Below are 26,406 nucleotides of genomic sequence, written 5' to 3'. Positions count from 1 at the left end.
TGGCCTGCTTATGACTGTTTGTCCCAGGTTTGATGGACAGGGCAGTAAAGCTTGCACGGAACACTTCCTTGGTGAGGCTGCAGTTTGTTGACTAAGCACCTGGCACAATTTCCTCTCCATTATTTCCAGGTGCTAAATCACATTAAATGATAGCTAATAATTATGGTTTATCCTTTCCTAATCACGCTGCTTTCCCAGGGAAGCTGTTGCCACAGGGATGTTGTGGGAGTGTGAATGGGTGGGGAGAGCACAGGGAGATGTTTCTGTTCACCTGGAGCCATAAAAAACTCGGAGACCCCTTAGGCTAAGCAGGATCCAGCCTGGGAGATATTATATCTTGTCAAAAATGTTTTGGTTTTTTTTTTCTGGGCCAGTTTCCCATCAGAAAAGGCAGCTGTATCAAAAAACGGAGATGTTTTGCAGGTTCCCCTTAATTTCAAGACAAAAAAAAAAAAAAAAAAGGCACAGGTTTGGTTTTCTTGAGTTCTGGGGTTTTTTATTATTTTTTTGAAAATAAGACATTTTGCTTCTTTTTAATTTGAATGTGATCTTATGCCAAAATAGGAAATCATTAAACTACTGTAGGAGCACACTGCTCTACCTTTAATATTTTATGGAATATTGGAGTGGGTTGATATTATTGAGGCTGAATGATTTCATCCTCTCAAACAACAAAATCTGCCATTAATGGGATAAAACACTTCAACAGCCTAAAAACTCAAACTCTTGCACTGTCCATTTGATTTTCAGCTCTTCAAAACGAAGCAAACCCCAATTTCCCACAATATGGTAAATTTTTGGTCCCTTATTACAAGCCTTGAGCATAACATGATCTCCAAACCTTCTAAGAAGCTGCCTAAATACAGGGTTAACTGGGAGGAAAATATCAGCAGTGATCACCCAAGGACCCTTCTGAATTCATAAAGCAGCCTCACAACTCTATAAAATGAGAGCTGTGACAGATAAAACCCCAATCTGTGACTTAATCTCCCTGTTCAGTCTGTGTTCCTGGATCAGGAAAGAGCTGAAGGGGATAACAAATGTTTTGCCACCAAATTCCCTGTGTTTGCATTGAGGAAGACAAGGGGTCTTGCCTTCTTGTGCTGGTCCTCAAGCAGAAAGGCACCATCTCAGTGCTCAGCTCGTGCTGCCAGGGTTTGCCCCCAGGGTTCAAACAATCAGCATCAAATAATCAGTATCCAACATGTAAGGATAATTAAGCCATAGAATCATAGAATGGTTCGGGTTGGACGATGCAGCAAATGGAAGAGTTAAAAACTCACCCCAAAACCTCCTCACTTGAAGCAAAGCCAACCACTGAGCTCCAGGATGTTCCTGTCCCCTCAGTCGTTAATGCTTTGGTTCATTAACACAATCATGGAATGGTTTGGGTTGGAAGGGACCTTCAGATCTCCTGTGGTTCAAGCCCCCTGCCAGGAGCGGGGACATCTTCAACCAGGTCGGGTTGCTCGGATCCCCATCCGACCTGACCTGGGATGTTTCCAGAGCACGTTACAGCTGCTGTGACTTCCCCAAAACAGTCAAATCAACCCCATACATAGCCAGTGTTTTGGAACAGTGAGAATGGTGTTCATTTAGTGGGTTTGTTGGTTGTTTCTAAGGAATCCCAAATATATTCCCATGCCTGGCTTTCCCCGTAGATACTTCACAAACGGATTACACTTCGCCGTGAGAGCCACGCTCACCATTACAGCCCCGGCACAGGCCTCACTCAGCGGTGCTGGCTGAAAAATCAGAGTTGTTCAAAGCCAGGAGAGTGGGGGAGATGCAGCTTAAAGCCATTATGTACCAACATTACAGCTCTGCTGGAAAAGAGCCTTTAATCCCTGGCGTTGTGACTCCATGAGGTCACTGCGTCAAACACTCTGGGTAACTACAGCTAGTTGCCTATTTTATGGGCTTGACCACTGATGTGGTTGACTAAAAGCTGGAAGAATATTGGGCTTTTCGTGCTGGGGATGGGTGTTGTGATATTTAAGAGGCTTGGAGCTGGTTTGTTAATCCGGGGCTGCACCTTCTTTTGTGAGGTTTGTGACTTTTTGCGAGGGTTGTGGAGTTTTATTTGGTTCCATCAACCCTGCCAGAATGGGAAGGGTGTTCTCTTCATTCAGACTGGGCAGCTGAGGCAACTAGCCTGGTTTAAAATGACAGGAGAGCTAAACTGGGTGCAGATTGGGATCAGACAGCTTGGGATGAACCCCAGTGTGGGATGGTGGATCTTCTCCCCTCTGTGAGCCACAGGTAATGTACATCAGAAAGTCCAGGGTAGTGGTGTACCAGGGCTGCCTCAGAGGATGCTGGTGGCTCCTCTGGAGATGGTCTGAGCAGGAAAACCACACCCCAGAGCAACTCAGCCCTCTGATAGTGGCCTTCAAGCCCCCACAAAGCACAGCCCTGCTGCTCACCAGCCACCCACCAAAACCCAAAACACCAGAGAGCCACAAGTGATCTGGGAGCTGCTGGGGAGCCAATCCTGCCCTCACAGCTTGAACTTCAGCTCTTCACCCAAGATAATACCCAAACCTGCCTTGAGCTTCAGCTGCTCACCTGAACAAGTCCACAAACTGCCTTGCCATAAAAACTGATTTAACCCAACTGAGGTTAACCAGCCTGGGTGAAAGATGCATCTTCTTTGGGGAGGATTTACCCTCTGGGAGCTCTTCATTTCTGGGCTTGACCTCTAAGCAGCTCTGTGAGACTGTGGGAATCTGCAGACTACGAGCACTTTTCTTCTTAAATCTATTTATTCAACAGGACTCTGAGCCCCAGCAACTGCATTAAAATGAGGGCAAACCCAGGCCCTGAAATTTGAAGAATCCCTACAGTTCCTCCCCCCAGATCCCTCCTCTCTGAACCAAAGGGCATCTCCAGGATGAAGTGGAAACCCTCTCTCAGCTCTGCTTTGCTCAGCTGTGCTCTCAGTTCCTGAACTCTCTGGAGGCTTCCACCATCCCCCAAAATTAGCACCAAGCTTGGTGGTGATGTCCATAGAATAGAAGTCCAAACATGCAGATTGGAAGGAAAACAGGCCAGAAATTCCACTGTAGCCAAGAAACACAGAAGAAAAATTGCACGTAGTCAAGAAAGCCCAGGGGATGGTGGGACCTGCGAGCGATTCACGGGCAGGAGATGCCATTTCTTATCAGCTCTGGCTCCATTGCAGGGCAGGACTGGGCAGTGTTTGGGTGCCCCAGCAGCTCCAGTCTGGCTGCCTCCCACACCAGGAGGTCCAGCAGAGCCAGGCTGAATTCCTGAAGGGTAATCCTCAGCTCGAGAGCTACAGTGTGGTCTCCAGGAATAAGCCAGGAACCAAACCTGATTTCCTAAAGCCCACTGACAGCTTTCCACCCTCCCCAGCTTATATCCATTGTCAGGCTCCATACCCCATCCCCAGTTGCTTAATCCATTCCTTCCCGCCCCACTGGCTGTACAATAACACCCCACTGAGGAGACCCACCCACCAGGAAATCCTCCTTTAACACCCTCCAAAGGAGCAGCCAGATTTATCTCTGCCGTTGCTCTGGAAAACTAAACGAGGACTCATCTGTTCTAATCCCCTCTTAGGATTTCAGGATGAGGCCTGTGCTCTCCCATATTAGCATATCCAACAGCTCCTACGTGTGCCCTGCCAGGCTGCTGCTCCATGGGGGTAAATCACGTCCCAGCACACCCTTCAGGTAGCCCACCATCTCCCTCTGAGGACACAAATCAACGAGCCCTTGCAATCGCCTCATAAAAATTCCTGCAGATGAAGACTTGGCTTAAATGAGCTTGGAGGTCTCTCCCTGCAGGATGAGTCTCGTGACTCATCCTTCTCTGCTGGAGAGTTTGGGGACTGCTCCTTCCACGTGGCATTTTTATTGGCCTCGTGTTTGGCACAGCAGCTGTGGCTCCTTTGGTGTAGGCAGCAAACAGGCATCCGGTTTGAGGAAAACTTTGAGAGGCTGTAGAATCACAGAACCACAGAATGGTTTAGATTGGAAGGGACCTTAAAGTTCCAGGCCCCTGCTGTGGGCAGGGACACCTTCCACTAGCCCAGGTTGCTCCAGCCTGGCCTTGGACACTCCCAGGATCCAGGGGCAGCCACAGCTTGTCTGGACAATCTGTGCCAGGGCCTCCCCACCCCTGGAGTAAAGAACTTCTTCCTAACATCTGTAGAATCTATAGATGCCTTTGCCATCAGGTTACAGGATCACCTGCAGGTGATGGGACAGTCATAGGATGAGCAGTAATGGCTTTAAGCTGAAGAAAAGCAGGTTCAGATTGGATATTAGAAAGAAATTCTTTATAAGGGTGGGCAGACCCTGGCACAGGTTGCCCAGAGAAGCTGTGGCTGCCCCTGGATCCCTGGAAGTGTCCAAGGCCAGGCTGGAGCAACCTGGGCTAGTGGGAGGTGTCCCTGCCCACAGCAGGGGGTTGGAATGAGATGAACTTCAAGTTCCTTTCCAACCCAGACCATTGTGTGATTCTCTGATTCCATGCAACACTAATATTTCCCCTAAGCTCCTGAATGACGTTGCTCACTAAAGAGACTTGTTGGGCCATGTAACCTGCAAGCCCAAGAGTTTTTACTCCTCCCAGCAAACCTGGGAGAAGCATCCCTTTGGGAGGGATGCATTTTCCGGCCCGTAACCATCCGAAACTTTGTTGTGCCAGCACAAATCCCAGCTTCAGTCCTGCAAGCCTTTTGCTGGCAAGTCTGGAGCTGCACACAGAACCATTTGCATGATTAAAAGGTTGCAGGACCAAACTGATTAGAAAGTTTCAGCAGATTCTCCAATCAGAGCTTTAGCACAGATCCACTGGGCAAGGAGCTGGCTCCGGGTATGGCGTTGGCTTCTCCTCAGAGTAACTTCCACTGGTTTCCACCGAGAGCTGGAAGTTCTCAGCTTCTCTCAGGATTGATCTCTGCACCTGCAGAGTGAATTCCTGTAAATACTGTTGTGGTTTTAGTGGCTTTTTCTTTATAATATCAAACCCCGATGCTTTGATTAGAAATGGGGAGGTGTTGAGGAGAGAGTGGGGGGGGATGGAATCTGACAGTGTTTTCTGGCATTTAGTCCCTAATTGAAATATTCCCTTTGGGTATTTGAGAGGGGGGGGGTGGAGGGGTGGAAAGGGGGGGATTAAAAAAAAAAAAATTAAATTGGCCCAGATATTTTTTTTTTTATGAATAACGCTTTAATTAATTTTTTACATATTAAACGCACATCAATGGGAATAGTTACACAAATAGCACGGGCGTTAGTCATGTGCGAGCAGAGAGAGGGGATGATTCAGTGCGAGGGCTGCGGGTGTTACAACAGCCTCTCCCTCCGAGGGCGCACGCTGGGGTGCTGAGAGGCACAGGGAAAATTAGCATGAGAGATGGGAGCGAGCGCGGAGAGGGAATGCATTAAAAAAAAAAAAAAAAAAAAAAAAAAAAAAGCCGGGAGGAAGGCGAGGTTCCCAGCGGGATCGGGATCGGGATCGGGATCGGGATGGGGAGGAGGGAAGGGCTCCCCGGCTTACGCAGCGCTGGAGCCGAGGGAGCCCAGCTCCCTTCCCAGCTCTGTTACACAACAGCACGGCTCAATTCCCCTCTTCCCTGCGCTTCCACCCCCTCTCCTTGGCTTTGCCAGCGTGGATCTGGCGAGTTCTCCGTCCACGGCCACCCCGATCCCAGCCGGGGGAGGAGGGGGTTTGTAGGAAGGGCGGCCGAGCGGAGAGGGTGGCGGAGCCGTGGGGATGGATCGCCCGGGGAAGGGGTGGGAGCTCCGACCTGGGAGGTTTTGGGAGAACAGGTTAGACAAACATCTGGCAGGGAGAGTTTAGGCAGAGTGGATCCTGCCTGTGGGCACGAGGGTGCGAGGTCCAAGTCTGATATCTGTGATTTTTTTTTTTTAAGTGCTTCGGGAGCAGGGGCTGAGCCTGCCAGTGCATCTGGAGATCATAAAACAACAACAAGTGAGGGGGTCTCATTAAAAATGTAAGGGATTTTTTTGTTTTTTTTTTTTGGTAGGAAAATAAATATTTTAACACCAAGATGCACCTCTAATTACAGTGGCTTAACTCTGCTGCCAGTTCCCCTGCATTAGATATAAGTTATTCTGTGTATTTACACCGGGCCAAGAGGAGGATCAGGCCCCACGTTGTTCTGCTGCCGGCCAAAACATATGTATTTTTACTTTATTCAGTAAGTGATTTGCATAGACATTTCCGAAGGGTTCTGGGTTTCTTTTCTTCAGTTATTTTTCGCACTTCACATGTCATCTACCCCCCCTCACTCACTGCACAGGGCAGCAGCAGCGTTGCCACCAAGGGAGCTCACATTTAACAGCAGGAGAGGGATCTTTAGCAATTCCCATCCCGAGAGGCTACAGGATGTGGAGCTTTGATTTCGTTGCTGTGAGATAGGCAGGGATGAAAGCGCTGTGCACTGTCAGGAAAACCCTTAAGGTTCTGGGTTGCTCCTGCAGTTTGGCAAATGCCTTCCCACTAAAGCCACCAAAGGCAGGGAAAGCAGAACAGGTCATCACCCTTCCTCCCCTCCAAGTTAATTTGCTGGACAAGGAGCCATCAGTTGTTCCCACCAGCTCTGGAGAGCCCACACCCACATCCCTGAGGTGTGGATGCTCTTTAAGAACCTGTAGCAGAACATCAGCTCCAAAATCAGGACTGACATCGTGTCCAGTCCTCAGACATGAAGGCAGGGCTGATACAGGAGCAAACAGGTGAATTAACAGCAGCAAGAATAAGCTGGAACTGCAAGTTTTCTTGCAGTCAGGTTGGCAAAGCTCTGGAAAAGCCTCACGATGTGAAAGAAAAGAAGCAAATATATGTAATGACACGTAGCCTGGGGAAGGGAATCTTCATCAAAGGAACTGTTATCATTTGGCTTAAAAGGGGTGAAGGCAGAGACAGAACATGGAAGCTGGATCAAACCCCACAGCACCTGCCTCCTCTTCCCACTCGCTCACGGCCCCTGTCTCTGCAGGGAGACTCCAGTCCCTACCTGGAGGTTGCTCACATTTTGGGTGCCCATGGCTTGGGAAGGCAAAATCCACGTGCAGCTCAGGCTGGAAGAGGTCTTCTCCACAGGAGAGAGCATCTCTGCACACTTCCAGCTGGGAGAGGAAACAGCATCTCCCTAAATTAGGGAGGTGGGTTAAGCTTGGGAAACTCGGGCAAAACAAGGTAAGCAAAAGATTAACGAGATTGGCTTGTCTTGTGAACCCAAATGATGACTGGATAAGAACTTTTTCTGGAGGGGTTTGGTATCCTCTGCTTCTCCAGCAGGTTATTTGATTTTTAGGGTGTTTTTTTTAAGGTCAGGCTGGTATCTCATGCTGCCCCAGCTGGGCTGCACTTCTGCTTATGGGAGGGATTTTAGCAGCAGCAGAACTGAGTCTTGACAACATCCATCCACAGTTTTGAGATTGTTTTGGGGTCTCTGGTTCAAATATCTACGTGAGGAACAGAAATCCTCATGTCTGAGAGCCCCTTGGGCTGACAGAGTTCAGGAAGCCTTTAGATGATCCTCTGGGGCACATGGTGTGACTCTTGGGATGGGCCTGTGCAGGGCTGAGGGTTGGACTTGGTGACCCCTGTGGGTCCCTTCCAGCTTGGCATATCCTTGGTGATTCTGTGATGAAGGAACCCCGACCACCCTCCTAACCAGGAGATACAAGTTATGGCTATTCTATTGTTGATATCATTATCATTATTTAACCCCTGCCTATCATTTGACAGTGAAGCCAGTGGAAAACTTCCATGGATCTCATTTCTGTGGCCCTGATATTCACCAAGAGCTCAAGCTCCATGTCTTATTCTGGGTGTGACAGATTGCCAGGTGACCTCCCAGCCAATCATTCACCTTGTATGTTTTTGCTCAGCTTCCCAAATCAAACCAATGATATTTTCAAGCCCAGCAGGATGACAGGCTCCCTCTTTGTGGTGGCTGAAATGAACCATAAACAGGACATACTTTCAGCAGAGGGTGAGGTCTACCTTCAAAGCACTGTGGTGGAGATCCTTTCCTTCACTTTTTTAACACCAGGACATGTTTCTTCCTATGTGGGACCAACACCAGGCTGATCACCAGCTCACAGACCTGTCTTAGCCATCCTGTCATTGCACAGTGGTGTATGGAGGAAAATATTTCCTTTTTTTTCCCCCCACTTTCTCCGTTCTGGTTATTCTGGTTGTGTCTTCTTAGCATTGAAAGGTTTAAGGGAAAGGCTCTCAGAACATGACTGTTGGTCATAATACCAACAAGGGCAATGGACAAGGGGGAATGGCTTCAAACTGCCAGAGGGCAGCTAATATGGGATATTGGGAAGGAATTGTTGGCTGTGAGGGTGGGGAGGCCCTGGCACAGGTTGCCCAGAGAAGCTGTGGCTGCCCCTGGATCCCTGGAAGTCTTCAAAGCCAGGTTGGACAGGGCTTGGTCTAGTGGAAGGTGTCCCTGCCCATGGCAGGGGGTTGGAATCAGATCTTTAAGGTCCCTTCCAACCCAAACCCCTCTGTGGTTCTGTGATAAATGATCCTGCCAAGGCTTGACCATGACAGGTCTATGCATGACAAAGGTTTTTTTCTGCATCCCCTTGGCCAGCAGATGTGTCCATGGGAGATATAACTGTTTCCTTCTCAAAAGGGTGCTGTAGTTCAGTCCTTGGGGTTACTCTTCTGGTTGGGTGAGGCAGTAGATTTATTAGTTTGCCCACCTTTAGACGAGCTCTTGAGGAGTGTCCTCACGTGCCCTCCCTCCGTGATGGACGAGCTCACAACTGAAGACAGCTTCAGACAAGTGTTCAATATATTTAGCTCCCTTTTCCGCTGGAAAATTATCCAAGAGCTCCAGCTACAATCAGAATATCTGTCATCCAGAGCTTATCTGCTGACTTATAATTGCCTGTAAATCATCCAGGCTGCGTCTGGGGCTTTGCAATTTCCTTGTTCTGCTGGGTCTAAATAGATTTGTGATGTCCCAGCAGTGTCCTCGAGTGTTTGGGATTAGAAAGTGGGAAGATGATGATCCCTCTCCATCTCACAGGTGGGCAGAGGAGCTGTTTGAGAGCCGTGTTTTGTAGCGCTGAGCCCCTTCTCCCTCAGGAACCACAGATCCAGCCTCCAAACCATGCTTCCTCTCCCAAGCTATTTATAAAAAGTGGCTTTTATGCTTCGGGAGCTGCATCAAATTTTTCTGCTTCCCCAACTGGGTGAAACTGAAACCCACAGAAAAAAAAACAAAAAAAAACAACAAACCAACAGATTGCCCAAGCCTGCTGCAGGGAGGTGAGCAGCTCCTCCAGCACCCAAACCCCCTCCCTTCTCCAAATTGAGCCTGCAAAGCAAAAACTTCTGCAAGCTGAAAAATTGCTTAATTGCCTCAAATTGATTCCATGGTTTTATTAAGATATTTTCCCAGCTCCATTATGGTTAATTATTTGTATTACAGTAGACTCCGAGGCCCCAAGCAGAGTTCAGGGCCCCATTGTGCTAAATAGTGTACAAGCACATAATAACAAAACCATTCCTTGCCCCAGATAGTTTGCAATTATGTGGAGAGGTGCAGTGGAAACGCACCACAGCTCGTGTGAACACCTTTGAGGAGAGGTTAAAGTGGATTTTGAAAGCCAGGAGGGTCCCTCACCTGAGTGGAGCTGCTCCCCCCCTGCAGCCCCACTCGCTGAGCTCCAGTGGGAAAAAGTGGAGGGAGAATATTGACCTGCAGCCAGAAGAACACCCCACCTGGCTCAAGGATTCATGATGGGAGGAGGGGGAATAAAGAAGAGGAAAGAAAAGCAGGGAAAGCTGAACAGGTTCCCGTGCTGCTTTCCCCTTCACCTCTGGTTTGTGCTGCGGGAGGTTCGTGAGGGAGCTTGTTTCCCTGGGGATTTCCAGCCTCATCCTGCAGAGGCAAAGCTCTCCCCTGCTTAGGTGGATGTTAAGATCAGCACTAGCCTTGCAGAGACCCTGCCTGCTTCCTTCCATCCCCAGTGAGGAAGTGGAGCAAAAAGGCAGAAGGGGAACCCTACACTCCTCCCTCCTCCCACCCCTCTGCGCTGCCAGATCCCTGCGGCTGCATCTCCATCGTGCGTGGGAGACCCTGATGAGCGAGGGGTCAGCACTGGGGGAGCTTTTCCACACCTGCAAGCGAGTGGGGAGAGCTGTGAGAGCTCAAAGCCTTGCTGGATGTGACGCTCAGGGCAGGTTTTGGACGAGCAGGCAGCTGCTGATTGCAGCAGGGGTGTTGTTTGTACCCCGGGTGCTGCCGTGTGACCTCGGGGATGCTCGGGAGGTGCCTTGCACCTCTCTGCATCGCCCACCTCCTGCATCACAACCCAGGGCTGAGAGGACGTGAAAGGCAGCAAACTGCAGCCCAGAGCCAGGGAGAAATCCAATTGTTTCCAAACACTAAGCTGAGGACTCAAGCGGAGCAGGAACCTCTGGAGATAACGCGGTGTCTCTGTGTGTGTGTGTGTGTCTGTGTGCAAAACAGAATCCCCCAGCTTTAGCAGGGCTTTGAAAAAGATCTGGGTGGTGATTCAAAATCCAGGTTATGACCTGTGACCTCTGGATGAGAAATTGTTGCCATTTAGGATGTGTTAGGAGGTCCATCCTTTTCATCAAATGCGTGTTTCTTCTTGCTGCGGGAGGCAATCACACCGGTATATCATTAACTCGCAGAAAAGGAGGCTGTAAAAGAAGTTGATGGGGGACCTTAGCCCACACCCTGCTGGGGTCTGCTCCGAGCACAATATCCCAGCGACCATGAGATTAAGCTAAAGAGAAAAGTGAAAATGCTTTTCACGATTCACACGCCCTTTAGATTGTTTTATTAAACCATTTGAATAGGGATTTCCCTTTCGGCCGACAACGGGGCCCGGCCAATGCATAGTTCTAGGTTGCTATGACTTAGTTGGTGCTGGCTAATCACAAGTGAGGGCAAATTTCATATAAAATATCTCGGGCCATTGTCAACCTAATGCAGCGTGACAGTGGCAGCACAAAGGGGGATTCATTCACCCCAGCAGGTAATAAGGACGATTTGCCATACCAACCAGGCAGTCTCGAGGGGGGCTGTCAAATACGATCAGAGCAGCGAAATGGAGCCTCACATTCCATTCTCAGGTGGGCGAAGGAGATCCTTTTGTCCCACCATGTTGCTTCTGATAACAGAATACAATTATATTCTCTCTCTCTTTTTTTTTTTTTTTTTTTTTTTTTTGGCTTCCCTGTACCCCATTGACCGTTGGGGTTGTTTTGCATAGGGCTCTTTGGGGGCTTGTCTTCTTTTCCTTGCTTTTCTTGTTTTTCCTTTCGAGGCCAGGAAGGACCCCAACAGTCCTTTAACCCGGAACGCGCCCCGGAGAATTTCACCCCGGTCCTTCCCCTGCTCCCTTCCCCTTTCATTAAGGGCTCTGTCCTGCCACAATGAGGGCCCTGTATCTCTGCTAATAACCCCCAATTGGCACACAGCTTCCTTTTGTCTGGAGCCTCCCAGGGACGGCGGCTGTTGGGGAGACAAGGGCTGGGGGTAATTCAGGGAGGTTCGAAGAGGACCCCGCTGGCTGAGGACGATGAAATATTCAGGAGAAGGCATTTCTGGGATGGCAGGAGAGGGGTGTAGGGGGGGGAATCAGATGCCACCGAGTGTTTCACACATGACCAAGCCAACAGAAAGACAGATAAAACGTGCTTGCACTGAGCAGGGTAGGTAGGGAGACACACACGGGTGACGATTAGATCAGCAGGGAGATAGGGAGATGGAGAGAGTGATAGAGGGGGGTTTGCTCTGCAGGCATCAGACCCGGGTTACTGATACCAGACTGTCCTGCTGATTTGCCTGTCGTGGTGGTCTGGTTACCTGTGATCACCTGGGGTTGTTTTGACAGTGGCTAATTAGGGAAAGCATTCCAGCCTCCAGCCCACCCTCAGCTCAGGCTCACACGAGGGCTCGGACCTGCTCCCAGCGCCAGTGCACGGGGCTTCCAGCCTGCTCTGGTGCCTGGAAATCTGGCTCTACCTGTTTCAGGTAGGGCCTGAAAGGTTTGGAAGTGCTAGAAAGCTTTGGAAAGTGTGAGAAAAGTTTGGAAGTGCGAGAAAGGTTTGGAAGTGCAAGAAGGGTTTGGAAGTGCGAGCACCGCGCTGGAGGTTGCAGCTCCATTGTGCTGAGTGCTGCAATAACCACAGAGCAGTGATAACCATTAAAAACCAACAGAGAGAGAGAGCAAAAAGAAGAAGAAAAAAAAAGAGTGAGAAAAAAACCCCATCATTCAGATGTTTTAGGGAAACTTGGCCTTCAGGATTTTACAAGCTGCGTTAATCCAACCTCCTTCAATCCAACTTTCCCTCTTATCTGTATCGCCTTCATGTTCCCTGGCAGGAATTGCCCATTTAATAATTTCCCTCCAATGAGCTGAATCACAGCTAATCTGATCAAATGTCTCTTTAGGGCCTTTCATCTTCCCAGGGATGTGTTGACACTAGCACAGCTGGTTCAGAGGAAACAAGAACTCAATCAGAACTCCGTTCAAAACACAGATGGGACCCAAACCTAACCTTTCCTTTAAGATATGCAAAAGTGTGGTTAACTCCTTGTTATTATGCATTTGCATACGTCTTTGCATTTAGGGGCCTGGTTTTTAAATGGATAGAAAAAAGTCAAACAAAGCCTGGAGCTGGATTTTGATGAGAAACTCTGCGGAATCAGCTGGGCCTGGAGCTGGCACAGCTCCCTGTGAGGAAGGGGATGGACTGGGGTGTCATGCAGAGCCTGGAATGGATCCATGGGGCAGCTCCTGGTTGGCATCCTGGAGCCACCCTCATCCCATCTCAGGGCTAGACCTGAAAGCCTTCATTACCTGCAGCCTCCAGGGACTGCTGTTCTTGCAAAGTGGGCTTCCCTAGGTTTGGAGATAAACCCTCTTGGGAATGCTGCTAAAGACCAGGGGACCTGAGACAAGTCCACCCACCACTCCATGGCAGCAGGAGCTTGGGTTTCCTTGGTGAAAGGCTCCAAATCATTCAGGTCTGCCTGTAAATCTGCACAGAGGATGGAGTTGTAGATTCCCCATCCCTGGAAGTGTCCAAGGCCAAGCTGGACAAGGTTTGGAGCAACCTGGGCTAGTGGAAGGTGACCCTGCCCATGGCAGGGGGTTGGAATGAGATGATCTCAAGGTCCCTTCCAAAACCATTCTGGGATTCTGAGATTCTCTGATTCCAATCTTACAAACAGATCTTTGAGGAATGGACTCAGTGATCCTTCTGCATCCAAGGCATCCCAGGCAGTCATTTGGGCTCTGCTCCAGTCCCAAGGTCCCCATGCAATCAGGCTCCTCTGGGCAAGATTCACAGGGATTTATTTAACACTGGACATGTCTTTGTGCAATGCAGAGCTGCTCTGGGATGTCCTAGAGCTACCACAGAGTCCTGTAATGACTCTAAGCCCAGATGAGGTGCTGATTCAAAAGTCTTCTTGTGGTAGAAATGTGGAACAGTTTGGGTTGGAAGGGACCTTTAAAGGTCATTTAGTCCAACCTCCCTGCATTGGGTGAGGAGAAAAACCATCCCTTTTTCCCCTCTTCTCTGTGATGCTGGAGGCTGAAAGGGTCCCCAGAGCTCAGGCTGGAGAGTGTAAGCTGAGCTTTATGTCCACTTCTTTGTAAATGGGGAAAATAAGGCAGAGTTTATGACCAGAGAGGCACCTTGTGCAGGGGTTTGTATCCCACTGGGTGAGGCAGCTCCCAGGCTCTGATCTTCCCAAAGCCTCTGGAGTCTCCTTAGAGAAACACAGGGACCTCCTGAGTGATGCTGCTGTGGTGGAGCAGAAAATCAGAGTCAGGGCACTTGGCTGCTCAGTGGTTTAGGTTTGGGAGTGACACCAAGTTAAAGAAACAAAAAAAAACCTTAAGGAAGTTCAGGGCCTCTTCCTAGAGATTTGATTTGGAAAGTATTTTCCAACATAACTAGGGCAAACACAGCTCACGCTGGGGAATTTGGGAATGTGCTCTGTGGAATGAATCTCCCTCCCACCAGGAAGCCTGACCTGTCCCCTCCTTTTAAAATCCTTGTGCTGAGCACATCCAAGGCCACAACTCGCTCCTCCCTACCTTTCCTGGTGGGTGGAAGGTGTATTTTTTTGAAAGCCAACAGCAAGTGGGGTACCAGCACCCCCTTTCAAGGAGTCAGGGGGTAACTGGGGAGGTGTCCTGGTGCTGCAGGAGCCCAACATGTTTATGTGAGGATGGGTCAGGGGAAATACAAACACTGGGACCTCTCCAGGGAGAAGCTGAGGGAAGCCTGAGGCTGAGCCAGGCAGCTTGTGTAAAACCCTTCAGTTGGTTTATCTGACTCGGGATCCTCTATTGCCACAATCCAGAGGAACGTGGGGAAAATGAAGCTCTACAGCCTCTGAGGCTCTGCCAGAGCCAATATTTTGTTTCCAGTGTTTCCCAGTGTTTTCCCCACGAGCAATGTCAGGCTCCCAGCAGCTGTGACACCTCTGTGATCCTCCTCCTCCTTCTCCTCCTCCTCCAGGATGGGAACAACACTTGTTCCCCTCCAGCACTTGGGCACAGTCTGTGCAGCGTGGATGGATCTGTCAGCTGGCGTGTGCCAAGGATTTCCCTGTTCCCTGCCTTCCTTCCCCTGGTGCTGTGCCAATATTTAATAGTTCTGATTGGCAAACCATTTCCTTCTTTGTGATCATTTAAAAAAAACAAACCAAAACCAGCATTTTAACCTTTTTTTTTTTTTTTTTCAACCTCCACCTTCACTCCTTTCCCTGGGGAGAAATGTGTCCTGTGAAGATGTGAACCCTCGTTTCTCAGAACCTGGTTTGGGTTGGAAGAGACCTTTAAGGTTCATCTGGTCCAGCTCCCCTGCAATGAGCAGGGACAGCTTCCACTAGAACAGGTTGCTCAAAGCCCCTTCCAACCTCACCTGGAATGTTCCCATGGATGGAACATCCACCACTGCTCTAGGCAACCTGTTCCAGTGTTTCACCACCCTCATCATAAAACATTTCTTCTTTAGATCAAGTCTGAATCCACTTTTTTTTTTTTTTAGTTTAAAACCCCTTGTCTTGTCTCAACAGTCTGTCCCCATTTTTCTTCACAGCCCCTAAAAAGCATCCTAAGGTCAGGGACATCATCCCCATATCCTGAACCCTCAGGTTTTGGCTTTGAGGGATCTGCTGGTTGCCCAGTTTAGGAGAAACCAGCTGGGCTGAGGGAACTGGAGTCTCCTCTGCTGGGTATCTGGGACAAGTGAGTCCTGCACTGCTTCTCCTGCACGTGGATTTGGGGGCCAGCAGGCAACGCCATTCAGTTCCTACAAGCACTCAGTGTTTCCTGCAAATGCTTTTCCAAATCCTGGGAGCTCTGACTCATCAGTCCCACTGGATTTTACTCCTGCTGTTCAGAAAGCAGCTTTGCCTGCAAGGCTGTGGGGGCCTAAAGAAAGCTGCTTCTCCCAGGGGTCATCATCTATTTAACAACCGCCCAGGCGCACTTGGTATTAATCTTTCTCTGATATTCTCCTTTTTCATCCAAAGTGGTGCAGCACAACCTTCCATTCAAGCCCTTCTGGCTTCTCTTTCACCGTGGGGGTGTTTCTGGGTGACCCTCCCCACGAGGGAACAGCACAGCTCTCCTCCCACACCTGGGGAAGGTGCTGATAGCAGCTGGGTTGTCCCCTTCATACTGCACAGTCAAAACCAAAATTCACTCGCCTGAGTCAAAGACCAGCCTTCCAAAAGCCTCAAAATTCTCCCTTCTGAAATTCCAACCCCCTTTCTCCCCTGGATAACCCCTTCCTCCTCTGCAATCCCCGTGTTGCTTTACCATGCCAGGCAGACCCCAACCACAGTAACCAGGGGACCTGAGCTGTTAGGACAGGCCCCAGGTTGGGCAGGCTCCAAATACCAGAAGCACCAGTCTCTCCCCACTTCTCCTTCCAGTTTCTTGGGGTTTATTTAGTTTATTTGGTTGGGTTTTTTTCAATCCAGAGTCAATGCAGTGTCAACTGCCGTGCAAATCCTAACTGACAGCTGTGGGTTTATACCCCCTGGAGCCAAGGAGGGAGTTGAAACCCTTTCTCATATTCCCTGAGTACATGCCCTACCAAACAGATGCTGGAAAAACTTCACACCTTCCTCCCCTCAGAGATGGGGGTCTGAAGCAGCTGATGCAACAGGGACCTTTCTGCTGTCCTTCAGCTTTGCAAAATGAAGCTCGGAGAAACCAGCACGACTCCTCCCCACGGCCCTGCCAAGCCAATATATTATTCCCTCCATTTTACCCCATTTTCTGCCTCTCCCAAGAGCACCCAAGGCGTTGGTGGTGTCAGAAATTCAGGGTTTATGGCCACACTGCTGCAATGACTTCCCTGGAGCAGGAGCCTGTGTTCAACAGGAGATGTGCTAATGATGGCTGGGAGGAGTGGCTGAGGTGTGGGGGTTCTTCCTTTCATGTCCTGGGACAATTCTGTTCTTTTCCACGTTGTTTATACGTTATCCAGCCTGAAGTGCTTCACTCCGAGGTCTGTGTTTCAAAAAGGATGGTGACAAGGTCCTGGATTGTTGGGGTGGGAGTTTTGGCTCCACAGAGCAGGGTCAGGAGTTGTCCTGGAAATATCAATGTTCCTTTTGCAAAGGAGCTTCCAAAGCTTCAGGAGAACTACCTAGAAAAGTGACATGAGTAGGAAACCCTTAAAAGAGGATCCATCTCTACTGTTTGGCTGTCTATTCTGCAGCTGCTGAGCTCTGCTTCCTTCTGTGCAACCTGACATCTTCTTTTTCTTTTTCTTTCTTTCTTTTTCTTTCTTTCTCTCTTTTTCTCTCTTTCTCTTTCTCTCTTTCTTTCTCTCTTTCTCTCTTTCCTTCTTTCTTTCCTTCCCTCCCTTCCTCCTTCTTTCTTCCTTCTTTCTTTTCTTTCTCTTTCTTTTTTTTTCTTTCTTCTTTTTCTTTCTTTCTCTTTCTTTCTTTTTCTTTCTCTTTTTCTTTCTTTCTTTCTTTTCTTTCTTTCTTTTCTTTCTTTCTTTCCTTCTTTTTTTCTCTCTTTCTCTTTTTCTTTCTCTCTTTCTTTCTCTCTTTCCTTCTTTCTTTCCTTCCCTCCCTTCCTCCCTCTCTCTCTCCCTTCCTTCTTCCTTCTTTCTTCCATTGCCACTGTGCAGTGAAGAAGGAAAGATTTAGAGTGTCAGGAACAGGAACAACAGGGCTCAGTGTTACAGTACAGATATGGTAAAAACGGACTTTTAAGCCTTTTACAGGCAAAATAAACCATTATATTCATTCTCCTGTGTCACCACAGTCCTTCCTCCCACATATCTGGGATATTTGCCTGACCTGGGGTTAATCATTTAGTCATTCAGAGAAGGATTCAGGGAAAATAAGTCACTGTCTGGGCAGAAGGACACAGGAGAGCAGGTTTCATATATTGAACAGTCGAGATATTTATAAAGTTATTAATCTGACTTCCTCACCTACAACCCGATGACCCCCTGCTCATCTCCAGCACCTTCTGCCTGCAATTCTGAAGACCTCACTGAATTCAGCATTGCAGGCACCTGAGGAGATAAGCAGGACTGTCCTCAGGTGTACAGATAAGGAAGCAGAAGCACAGACTGACCACAGGATTTGCCCAAAGTCACATAAAACAGCCCTGTGACAGCAGGAGAGCAAAGCTCAGGTCACCTCATGCTCAGGCCTCTGAATTATCCCACTGATACCGCTCAGCTGTGTTTCTGCACCTCGAGATGTTTTTTGCTGCTGAGACGTGGTGGTCAGAGATGTTGTGCCCAGGGTGTTCAGGGGACATTCAGGATCTCAGATTCACAGACTGGGTTCCTTAAGAACCCGTTTTCCAGAAGTGACCAGAGAATTGGAGACCTTTGCAAACATCCCTAAGGGCCCTCCGTAAGTCTCAGATATTCAATCCCTTGTGCTGCACCGAAAAGCAAGTGGTTAAAATGCTCTGTAAGTCAACATTCCCATGAGATGTTAGTCCCTGTTAACTAGATGACTTTCCAGAAGCTCCCTTCCAGTCCTTAACGAGCTGCGTGTCCCCTGCCACCAGAACCACCCAGAGAGGAATGAGGCGACCTGACAAACACGCGGCCGCTTTCCCTGCTATCTTCGCCGAATCTCTCGCATTTTTATATGGCACCTTAATAACCCCTCATTTCCATTACAAGTGCGTGCTTTCCTCGGGCTTATCTCCACCTCCATCCACTCCTGCTCCATTCCTGCGGCCACGCCGCCCCCGGCTACAACCCCGGGAGCTCCGAAATGCTCGGCAGGGTCGGGTCTGCTTCGCCAGGGCAGGACGGTCCCGTAACTCGGGAGGTGGCAGGACGTGATTCACCGATGGCACCGCTCCATCTGCGTCAAGACTGAACCCGGTGCCTTAACTTTAGGGGGGCAGGAGACGTAAACCCAGTGCCCTAATTCCGCGGAGCCATTAAAGAGATCTGGGGCTGCGACTTTTCTCTCAAGAGACAAAAAACCTCCTCACCTCGCTGCCCCCGGGGCCAGATCTCGGCTCCTCTGCCCTGCCTGCCCGCATTCCCCAGGTAGTTACGATCAGATACAGCCTCCTCGCTTCCTGTTGTGCGCTGTTAAGTGGTGGCTGCGCTCCACCCCAGGGGTGGCTGCATTTCAAAAGCAGGGGAGCGATTGCATCGTATACGAGGCTGTAAAAGGCACCCGGGCTCCTTCTGGGAAGAGAATAATCGGTGCTTCTCCAGGCAAATCCTATCAATACCCCCACCCCAATGCCCTTTGCCCCCTTTTTGGTAAGGGCTAAAACCAGTGGGGAGTTCAGGTAATGGATACTGAGATTTAGGGCTCGGTATCCACAACCCCAGCGGTGTTCCTGGAACTGCTCGTTCAGCCGGGACCAACTCCTGGCAAAGGCAGAAATTCTTCAGGCTGCGTGGCCTGAAGCTCCCCGGGGTTTGGTGAGCTCTTCACCTGCACAGAACCATAAAACCCTTAAGGTTGGAAAAGACCACTGAGGTCACCCAGTTTAAACATTAACCCAGCGCTGCTGCATCCACCAGTAAACCCTGTCCCCAAGTGCCACATCTACATGTCTTGTAAATCCCTGCAGGGTGGTGGCTCCACCACTGCCCTGGGCAGCCTGTTCCAATGCCTGACAACCCTTCCAGTGAAGATTTTTCCTAATATCCAACCTAAACCTCCCCTGGTACAACTTGAGGCCGTTTCCTTTCAACCTGTCACCTGATAGCTGGGAGAAGAGATCGACTCCCACCCCGACCCAACCTCCTTGCAGGTAGCTGTAGGGAGCAGTGAGGTCCTCCCTGAGCCTTCTTTTCTCCAGGCTTATCACCCCTGGCTCCCACAGCCACTCCTCCTAAGACTTGTGCTCCAGACCCTTCCCCAGCTTAGTTGTCCTTCTCTGGAATGAGCCCCTCAATGTCTGTGCTGAGCTAATTCAGCTCCTGCTGAATCCAAAATCAGATCTAAGACCTACAAACTCTCACCACGGCTGTAGACACCTCCTCTTCCAGGGGGTCTCCATGGCATTTGCAAACACCAGTTCAGCACCTGCAGCACCTTCCCAGCAAGCCAAAGGCCTGGATCAGGTTTCTCCTGAGGAGAGGAAGGGGTGACTCCCAAGAGATGGGAGGTGACCTACCCAAGCAAGGTGCTTTGGCCACTGCAGATGTCAGGTAGAAGCACAACATCTTTGCCTCTAAACTGGGGATGACTGGGTTTGGTGGATGGACCACTTGGTGGGTAAGGAATTGGATGGATGGTTGCACTCAAAGAGATGCCCACATGGAGACCAGTGGCTGGTGGTGTTTCTCAGGGGTTGTTTTGGGACTGGTGTTTGCCAGGGACGTGGACAGCGGGATGGAGGCACCCTCAGCAAGTTTGCTGATGACACCAAGCTGGGTGGTGCATCTATTGTGCTGGAGGGAGGGGATGCCATCCAGAGGGACCTGGACAGGCTGGAGAGGTGGGTCTGTGTGAACCTCATGAGGTTCAACAAGGTCCTGCACCTGGGTCAGGCCAATCCCCAGGATCACAAATGCAGGCTGGGTGGAGAATGGATTGAGAGCAGCCCTGAGCAGAAAGACTTGGGAATGATGGAACTGGATGATGTTTAAGGGACCTTCCAACCCAACCATTCTGTGATTCTCTGAAAAGGTTTCAAGATCAGTTAGGCCACAATGGGAGGAGGTGGAAGGTGTGGTCAGGCACTCTGGATACCCTTCCACACTGTAATGACATTTAAGCCACCAGCTTATCTGAGTGGCTTCTGTGAGAAGAAGCCTTTGCTTTTCAAAGACCCCAAGGCTGGTCAAGCATCCTTGGAGTGATCATCTGAAGCTCTCCACCCCGCTGAATTTGGGTTCTGAATCCCACCTGAACTTAGGCAAGTCCAGAGTCCTGTCAAAACCGGACTCATTAGTGCTCTAAGCTGAGTTTTCAGTCATGAACTGCACGGTCATCACTTGCAGGATGCTGGGATCCTCCAGGCTGGACAGATGCTGAACAAGGGCTTTTCAAAATCACACTGGGGACCTGAGGGTTCCTGCATTTTCCTTTTTTTTTTTTTTTTTTTTTAAGCTCTTCTAGCCCCTGGTGACTTATTAACCTCCCCATGTGCATAGACAGACATGTTCCAGGACATTGCTCATACCTTCAGCTTGTAAATTCATGCACGTTATTTCATTTGCATGTTGTTGTGCTTGGTAGCCTTCCCAAAGCAAAGCTTAAGTTCTTGCTTAAGCCTCACAATCCAGCCAGGACTGCTTTGCAGTCTTGATTGCTCCCCGAAAACATGTTGACTTTTTGGCTTGGTGTATTAAACTCTTTGCATTAGTAAAGCCTGGAAGCATCTGGAGGGTAAAAGACGAAGCCAAAACGCCCAGGGAAAGCTCAGATCAGCAAAATATGGTGCAGAGAAGGTCTGAGTTGTTTTGAGTAGTCAGCTGATACAGAGCTCAGTAGAAGTTGGTGAAGATGCTTCAGCTGAAAGTGTGACCCTGTGCCTTTTGGATCCACTCGGATTTCAACACTGTTGTAGCAGAACCATCTGAAAGGGGTCAGAAACAACATGATCTCTTGGAAAACCGGTCTATAAGCACAGGGTGAGCTCCTGTGGGGAATGCTGTAAGAGCTTAAAGGAGGCCAGCTATCAGAACTGTTGTGTCTGCTTTGAATTTCCTCAAGGGCTTGAGAACAGCCCTGTTTATGGCAAAATACCATTCTAGTGAAGCCAAATAGCAGGGGTGATTTCTGAGGTGTGGTGTTGAACTCCAGGGTGGTTTCTTGTGAGTGAAGAAACCAAAACTGGGGGGGGGTAGATGGGGTAGAGGGGGAATAAAACCTGATCTTTTGGTATATTCCCAATTTGCAGAGCAGTTTGAAACGTTTGGTTTTCATTTTGGTCCAGTGCAGAAAAAGCCCTGGCATCCAGTCAGGCCAGGCCAGTGCTGAGCTCCCCTTCCCCACCCAGCTCCACCTGGGATGAAAGGCTGTGATGGAAGGTCTTCACAAAGACTAAAACCCCTCAGCCTTTAGCTGTGACATCCTTTGGCTGATCCCTCCCACCAGAATGAGGCAAGGGGCAGAAAAGAAAGCTCCTTTCCAGTCTCCTTGGCAGGGACCTTAATTAGGCAAGCGAGGAAGACTTTGGGCAGGTGCAAGATGCCATGCACTGAGCAGTGTCACTGAGCAGGTGCACACCCTAGGGAAAGGAAAGGAAAGGCGACCTCAGGATGGAGGGTGAGGACAGTGTTTAGTTTACACAGTGAGGAGTGAGGACTACCCGTCCACCCTGGCATTTTCCTCCCTTTTCCAGCTATCAGCAGCTCTCCCAGTGGAGGAAGAGGAGGTGCTTTACCTGGTGCTGGTCCCACCACTAAGGGTGCAGGCTGCTGTTAAGTGCAGACCTGCCTTTCCCACGTTCTGGAAGCCAGGCTCTGTGCACCTGAAGCCAAGCCCACGGCCCAGGGTACGGCCCTGTGGTGCACTGGCTGCAAAGCACCACATGGAATATTCCAGGTGCCCCCCGAAACCCAGGCTTGCCCAGCTCTTTGCTGTGCCCCGGCCCTCTCCAAAGACCTCGGCATGACCCGAGTCGGAGCTGCCTGGCTGACCTCAGCGGCCCTGAGTCAAGCCTGGTCCTGCCTGCACAGGAGCTTGTTTCCTGGCGAAAGAAAACCCTCTTTGGAGCAGGTCCAGGGCAGACCACAGGGAAGAGGAGAGTTTCCTGGCCTCCTGCCACGCCCTGGAGAGAGAGGAGACGTTCACAGGGCTGATCAAACCCCGCGTGTGGTCCCTCACTCCCTTCTTTCTCTCTCCCGCAGCCACCAGGGAATCCGCCTTCGTCCACGCCATCGCCTCGGCCGGAGTGGCCTTCGCCGTCACCAGGTCCTGCGCCGAGGGCTCCGCCACCATCTGTGGCTGCGACACCCGCCACAAGGGCTCCCCCGGGGAAGGCTGGAAGTGGGGGGGCTGCAGCGAGGACGTGGAATTCGGGAGCATGGTGTCCCGGGAGTTCGCGGACGCGCGGGAGAACAGGCCCGACGCCCGCTCGGCCATGAACCGGCACAACAACGAGGCCGGGAGGACCGTAAGGACTTCTCTCAGTTTCTCCTTTCCCCGTCTCCCGTTCGTGTTTTCTTACCTGCTGTGGTGAACTGTGGGAGGGGATGGAGGGGGAACGACCAAACCTGTGTCTGGGCAGGTTTACATCGCAGAAATATAATAACAGTTCTTGTCAGGGAGGTGATCGATGGATCAATGGAACTGATCCATGAAGGCTCCAGGTAAATTCACCCACCCACATGTCAGTGTCTGCCTTGGAGTCAGTTGTCCAGAGGTCTTTAATAGAGAATGGATCTGGACAGGTCTAGGATGGGATTTCATCCCATCTTGGTGAGGGCATCACCAAGTGGTGGATGCCCCATCCCTGGAAGTGTCCAAGGCTTTGAGCAAACCGGTCTAGTAGAAGGTGGCCCTGCCCATGGTAAGGGGATTGGAACTGAATGGTTTTTAAGGTCCCTTCCAAGCCAAACCATTCTGTGATCCCATGATTAGAATCAATAATTCAATCATAACGCCCTAACTGGGCCTGTTCCCCTCTGTTGGCTGTAGGACATCTGAAGTCGAGGTGGATCAGGGCTTAGGGTGGGGATTCATCTGCTTAAGAAAATGCATTTTAGCATAAGCTGAGATATCCTGAAGTATCCAACCCTGGGAAGACAGCGTGTCTCCTGCAGATCTGCCATCCTGGGGCTGATCACAGAGTCACGGAAGGGCTGGGGTTGGAAGGAACCTCTGGAGATCATCTGGTCCAGCCAATGCCTTATCATACCTTTGACACTCAGAAATGGCATTAAATGCAGGTGTTTAGACAACTGAATCCCAGCTGGAGTGCAACTGCCCATCCCCATGGGGTGGCCTCTCTGCTTTGCAGGCTTGAGGGAGGAGAAGAACAGGAGACCATTTCCCACCACCCCTCTTCTCAGCACTGTTCTGTTTCCCAGGAAATATTTGAAGCAAATCAGAGGCAGTGTGACTGTAGTACCTCTTGATCAAACCTAGACCATGCCCTAAAGCTGGTTTTATTTCAAACAATCAAGGGGAAAATATGTGTCAGGGAAAAGAAAGCACAAAAAAATCTTTCCCCCATCACAGGGGTCCTTTTCCCTGGGTGGAATAATCCCACTAAGAGGATATTCTTTTTTTCATCTCAAGAATAGCCCATAAATTCCAGAAAGAGTGTATTTTGTGGGAAACAATTTGTGAAACTTGAAGCACGAAGTCCTTGCTGATGGAGACTGGGATGCAGCTTCTCTGAGGTATCAAAGAGCAGATCAATATGGTCTTGTTCCCTCAGCAGAAGGTCTGGCACTTGCCTGGGAGGACATCAGAGCAAAGCCACCACAGCTGTGCTGTGCTAGGAAACAACTGTGCTCAGGCAGAGCAGGACTTTGGGGTGAGCTCCTCAGGTGGGCACCCTCAAACCCCAGGGGAGTTGTCCCACCTCCCACCACAGCAGAGCCCTTGGAATACAACTTTTGGAAAAGAAATACCACCAGAAACCAAAACTGTCTCCAGTGTGGACAGCCACAAGCAATAACGTGGTTTCTTCCAGCTCTGGCCTAAATTCTCCCAGGGAACCCCAGATATTGCACATTGCTGGTGGAAGTTTCTGGGATAGATAACGGGACAAAGGAGGACTGTGGAGAGGATGTATAGAGTGGAAAGGAGGGATTTGCTTTAAAGTGAGAATCCTTGGGAAAAACAGGCTGTGATCACAGGCCTGCAGGGGCCTTTTCACTGTAAATCCTGTTCTTCGACACTGAGTTATTTTAGGCCATTTTACAGGTGTCAAAGGACCTGAAAATCCTAGCGTTTCATAAAGCACTTTTCCATTCTCACCACGCCTGCACTCATGGAGCAGCTCTTCCAGGCCTCCATAGCCAAGTGTTCCCAGCTAAACCCGAGCCATAGGCAACGTTTCATCCCAGTTCCCATCGGAACTCCAGCCCTGCCACTCCGCCAGCAGTTTTGATTAAGTTCAGCGTGATTATACGAACCAAACATGTTGTGGTTCCCTCTCATCGCTAATTACAACCTCTTTGTGGCGGGTGATACTCCGTAAATAACCCAGGAAAGCACCTGGTGAGCACCAAGGTGCTGATTCATGGCAAATCTCTTGGCCTCAGCCTGGCACGAGTCTGTTCACGTACCCAGAAATTTGCTGATCGGTCTGAAAATGCAGATTATCAAGCCTGTTGCATAAGGTCGTCTCCCACCTCGGAATCCTGGAGGGCAACCACCTCTGGAAACGTTAAAGCTAATTTCATGAAGAGGTGTAAAACCAAATAGGATCGATAATCACGTTTGCATTTGCTCCGGGACAGTGTTTGGTGTTGAAGTTTGAGCCTCTCAAAAGCAGAAGTTGGGCTCCTGTTTTTTTTTTTTACTTTTGAAATGGCTTAAATGTGACAATAAATTATGTTTTGGTTTCTGGATGTAGCCACAGCAAGACTAGAACATTGTTTGATTAAGTAAATATAAAATATATGTAAAAGGTAGGATTCTGTTCTGGGTAAAATGTGGAATTCTGTCCTAGATAGTTAGGAAATTTCACATTTCCTTAATTTCCTGTGGGACAGCTGAATATTTTATTTATGGAGACATTGCTGGAGCAGTTTTGTGTGTACTTTGCTTCTCTGCCAAGATGTGCCTGAACTGCTGGGTGACAGCACTGCAATTTTCCCACGTGAGCACTGACAAGAGTTAAACATGCTCAGAAATCCCTTTATCCCCTGTTGGAAGCTCTTGGTAGATGCTTAAATTTGAGGTGGGAATCCAAACTACAACAAAATCAGAAAACAACAAAGTTGCAGAAGGTTTATGTTCCTTAGATCCAGCATCAGAGCGGGGCACTGACTGGGGGGATGAGGAGATTTTTGTTCACAAGCGTGCAAATATATGAGATATCAATATGAACAGGTGAAATACGAATAGATGAAATACGAATAGATGAAATAACTGGTAATTCTTTAGGAAACCAGGGCTAAATATCAGTGTGCCAGAAGTGTTTTGATTGCAGCTTAATGCCTTTCCTTCTCCTTTGCCTTTCTCCTCTTCTCCAGTCCATCATTGAGCTCATGCACCTCAAGTGCAAGTGCCACGGCCTCTCAGGCAGCTGCGAAGTGAAGACCTGCTGGTGGTCCCAGCCAGACTTCAGGGTGATCGGGGACTACCTCAAGGACAAGTACGACAGCGCCTCGGAGATGGTGGTGGAGAAACACCGCGAGTCCCGTGGCTGGGTCGAGACCCTGCGGCCCAAGTACAACTTCTTCAAGGCTCCCACCGAGAAGGACCTGGTGTACTACGAGAACTCCCCGAACTTTTGCGAGCCCAACCCCGAGACGGGCTCCTTCGGCACCCGGGACAGGATCTGCAACGTCACCTCCCACGGCATCGACGGCTGTGACCTGCTGTGCTGCGGCCGCGGCCACAACACGAGGACTGAGAAGCGCAAGGAGAAGTGTCACTGCATCTTCCACTGGTGCTGCTACGTGCGGTGCCAGGAGTGCATACGAGTCTACGACGTCCACACGTGCAAATAAAGCAAATAAAGGGAGGGGAAAGGGACCCTTTGGCGGGCTCCGAGCGGAGAAATGGATTTGAGCCTCCTCGCTCTGAGGTTTTGCGGACTTTGGGAGGAGTCAACTTTTTTTGTTGTTGTTGTTTTGTTTTGTTTTTTGTTTTTTTTTTTATATTAAAAGAATAAAAACTTTTGAGGGGGGATTAAAAAAAAAAAAGGGCAAAAAAAAAATAAATAAAAGGCTAAACACTGGTCGGATAGAATAGGTCTAAGGACTTCTGGGCTATCCTGAGGT

General features: G+C 49.6%; 1 protein-coding gene across 2 annotated transcripts in view; it reads left to right on the top strand.

The window, feature by feature from the left end:
* WNT3A (Wnt family member 3A) overlaps positions 1–26,136 on the top strand; it is an 81,547-nt gene extending 55,411 nt beyond the window's left edge. Inside the window, exons 3-4 of one of the 2 annotated variants that reach the window (XM_050309943.1) lie at positions 22,351–22,616; positions 25,654–26,136. In XM_050309943.1, the coding sequence (XP_050165900.1) occupies positions 22,351–22,616; positions 25,654–26,133 (746 nt within the window). In that variant the 3' untranslated portion in view covers positions 26,134–26,136. The remainder of the gene's footprint in view (positions 1–22,350; positions 22,617–25,653) is intronic. The other variant, XM_050309949.1, reaches the window with a different exon arrangement.
* Positions 26,137–26,406: the final 270 nt, after the last annotated feature.

The sequence above is a fragment of the Myiozetetes cayanensis genome, unplaced genomic scaffold (assembly GCF_022539395.1).
Source record: "Myiozetetes cayanensis isolate MyiCay16 unplaced genomic scaffold, myiCay2020 scf1, whole genome shotgun sequence".
NCBI lineage: Eukaryota > Metazoa > Chordata > Aves > Passeriformes > Tyrannidae > Myiozetetes > Myiozetetes cayanensis.
This window is presented reverse-complemented; position numbering and strand designations above follow the sequence as displayed.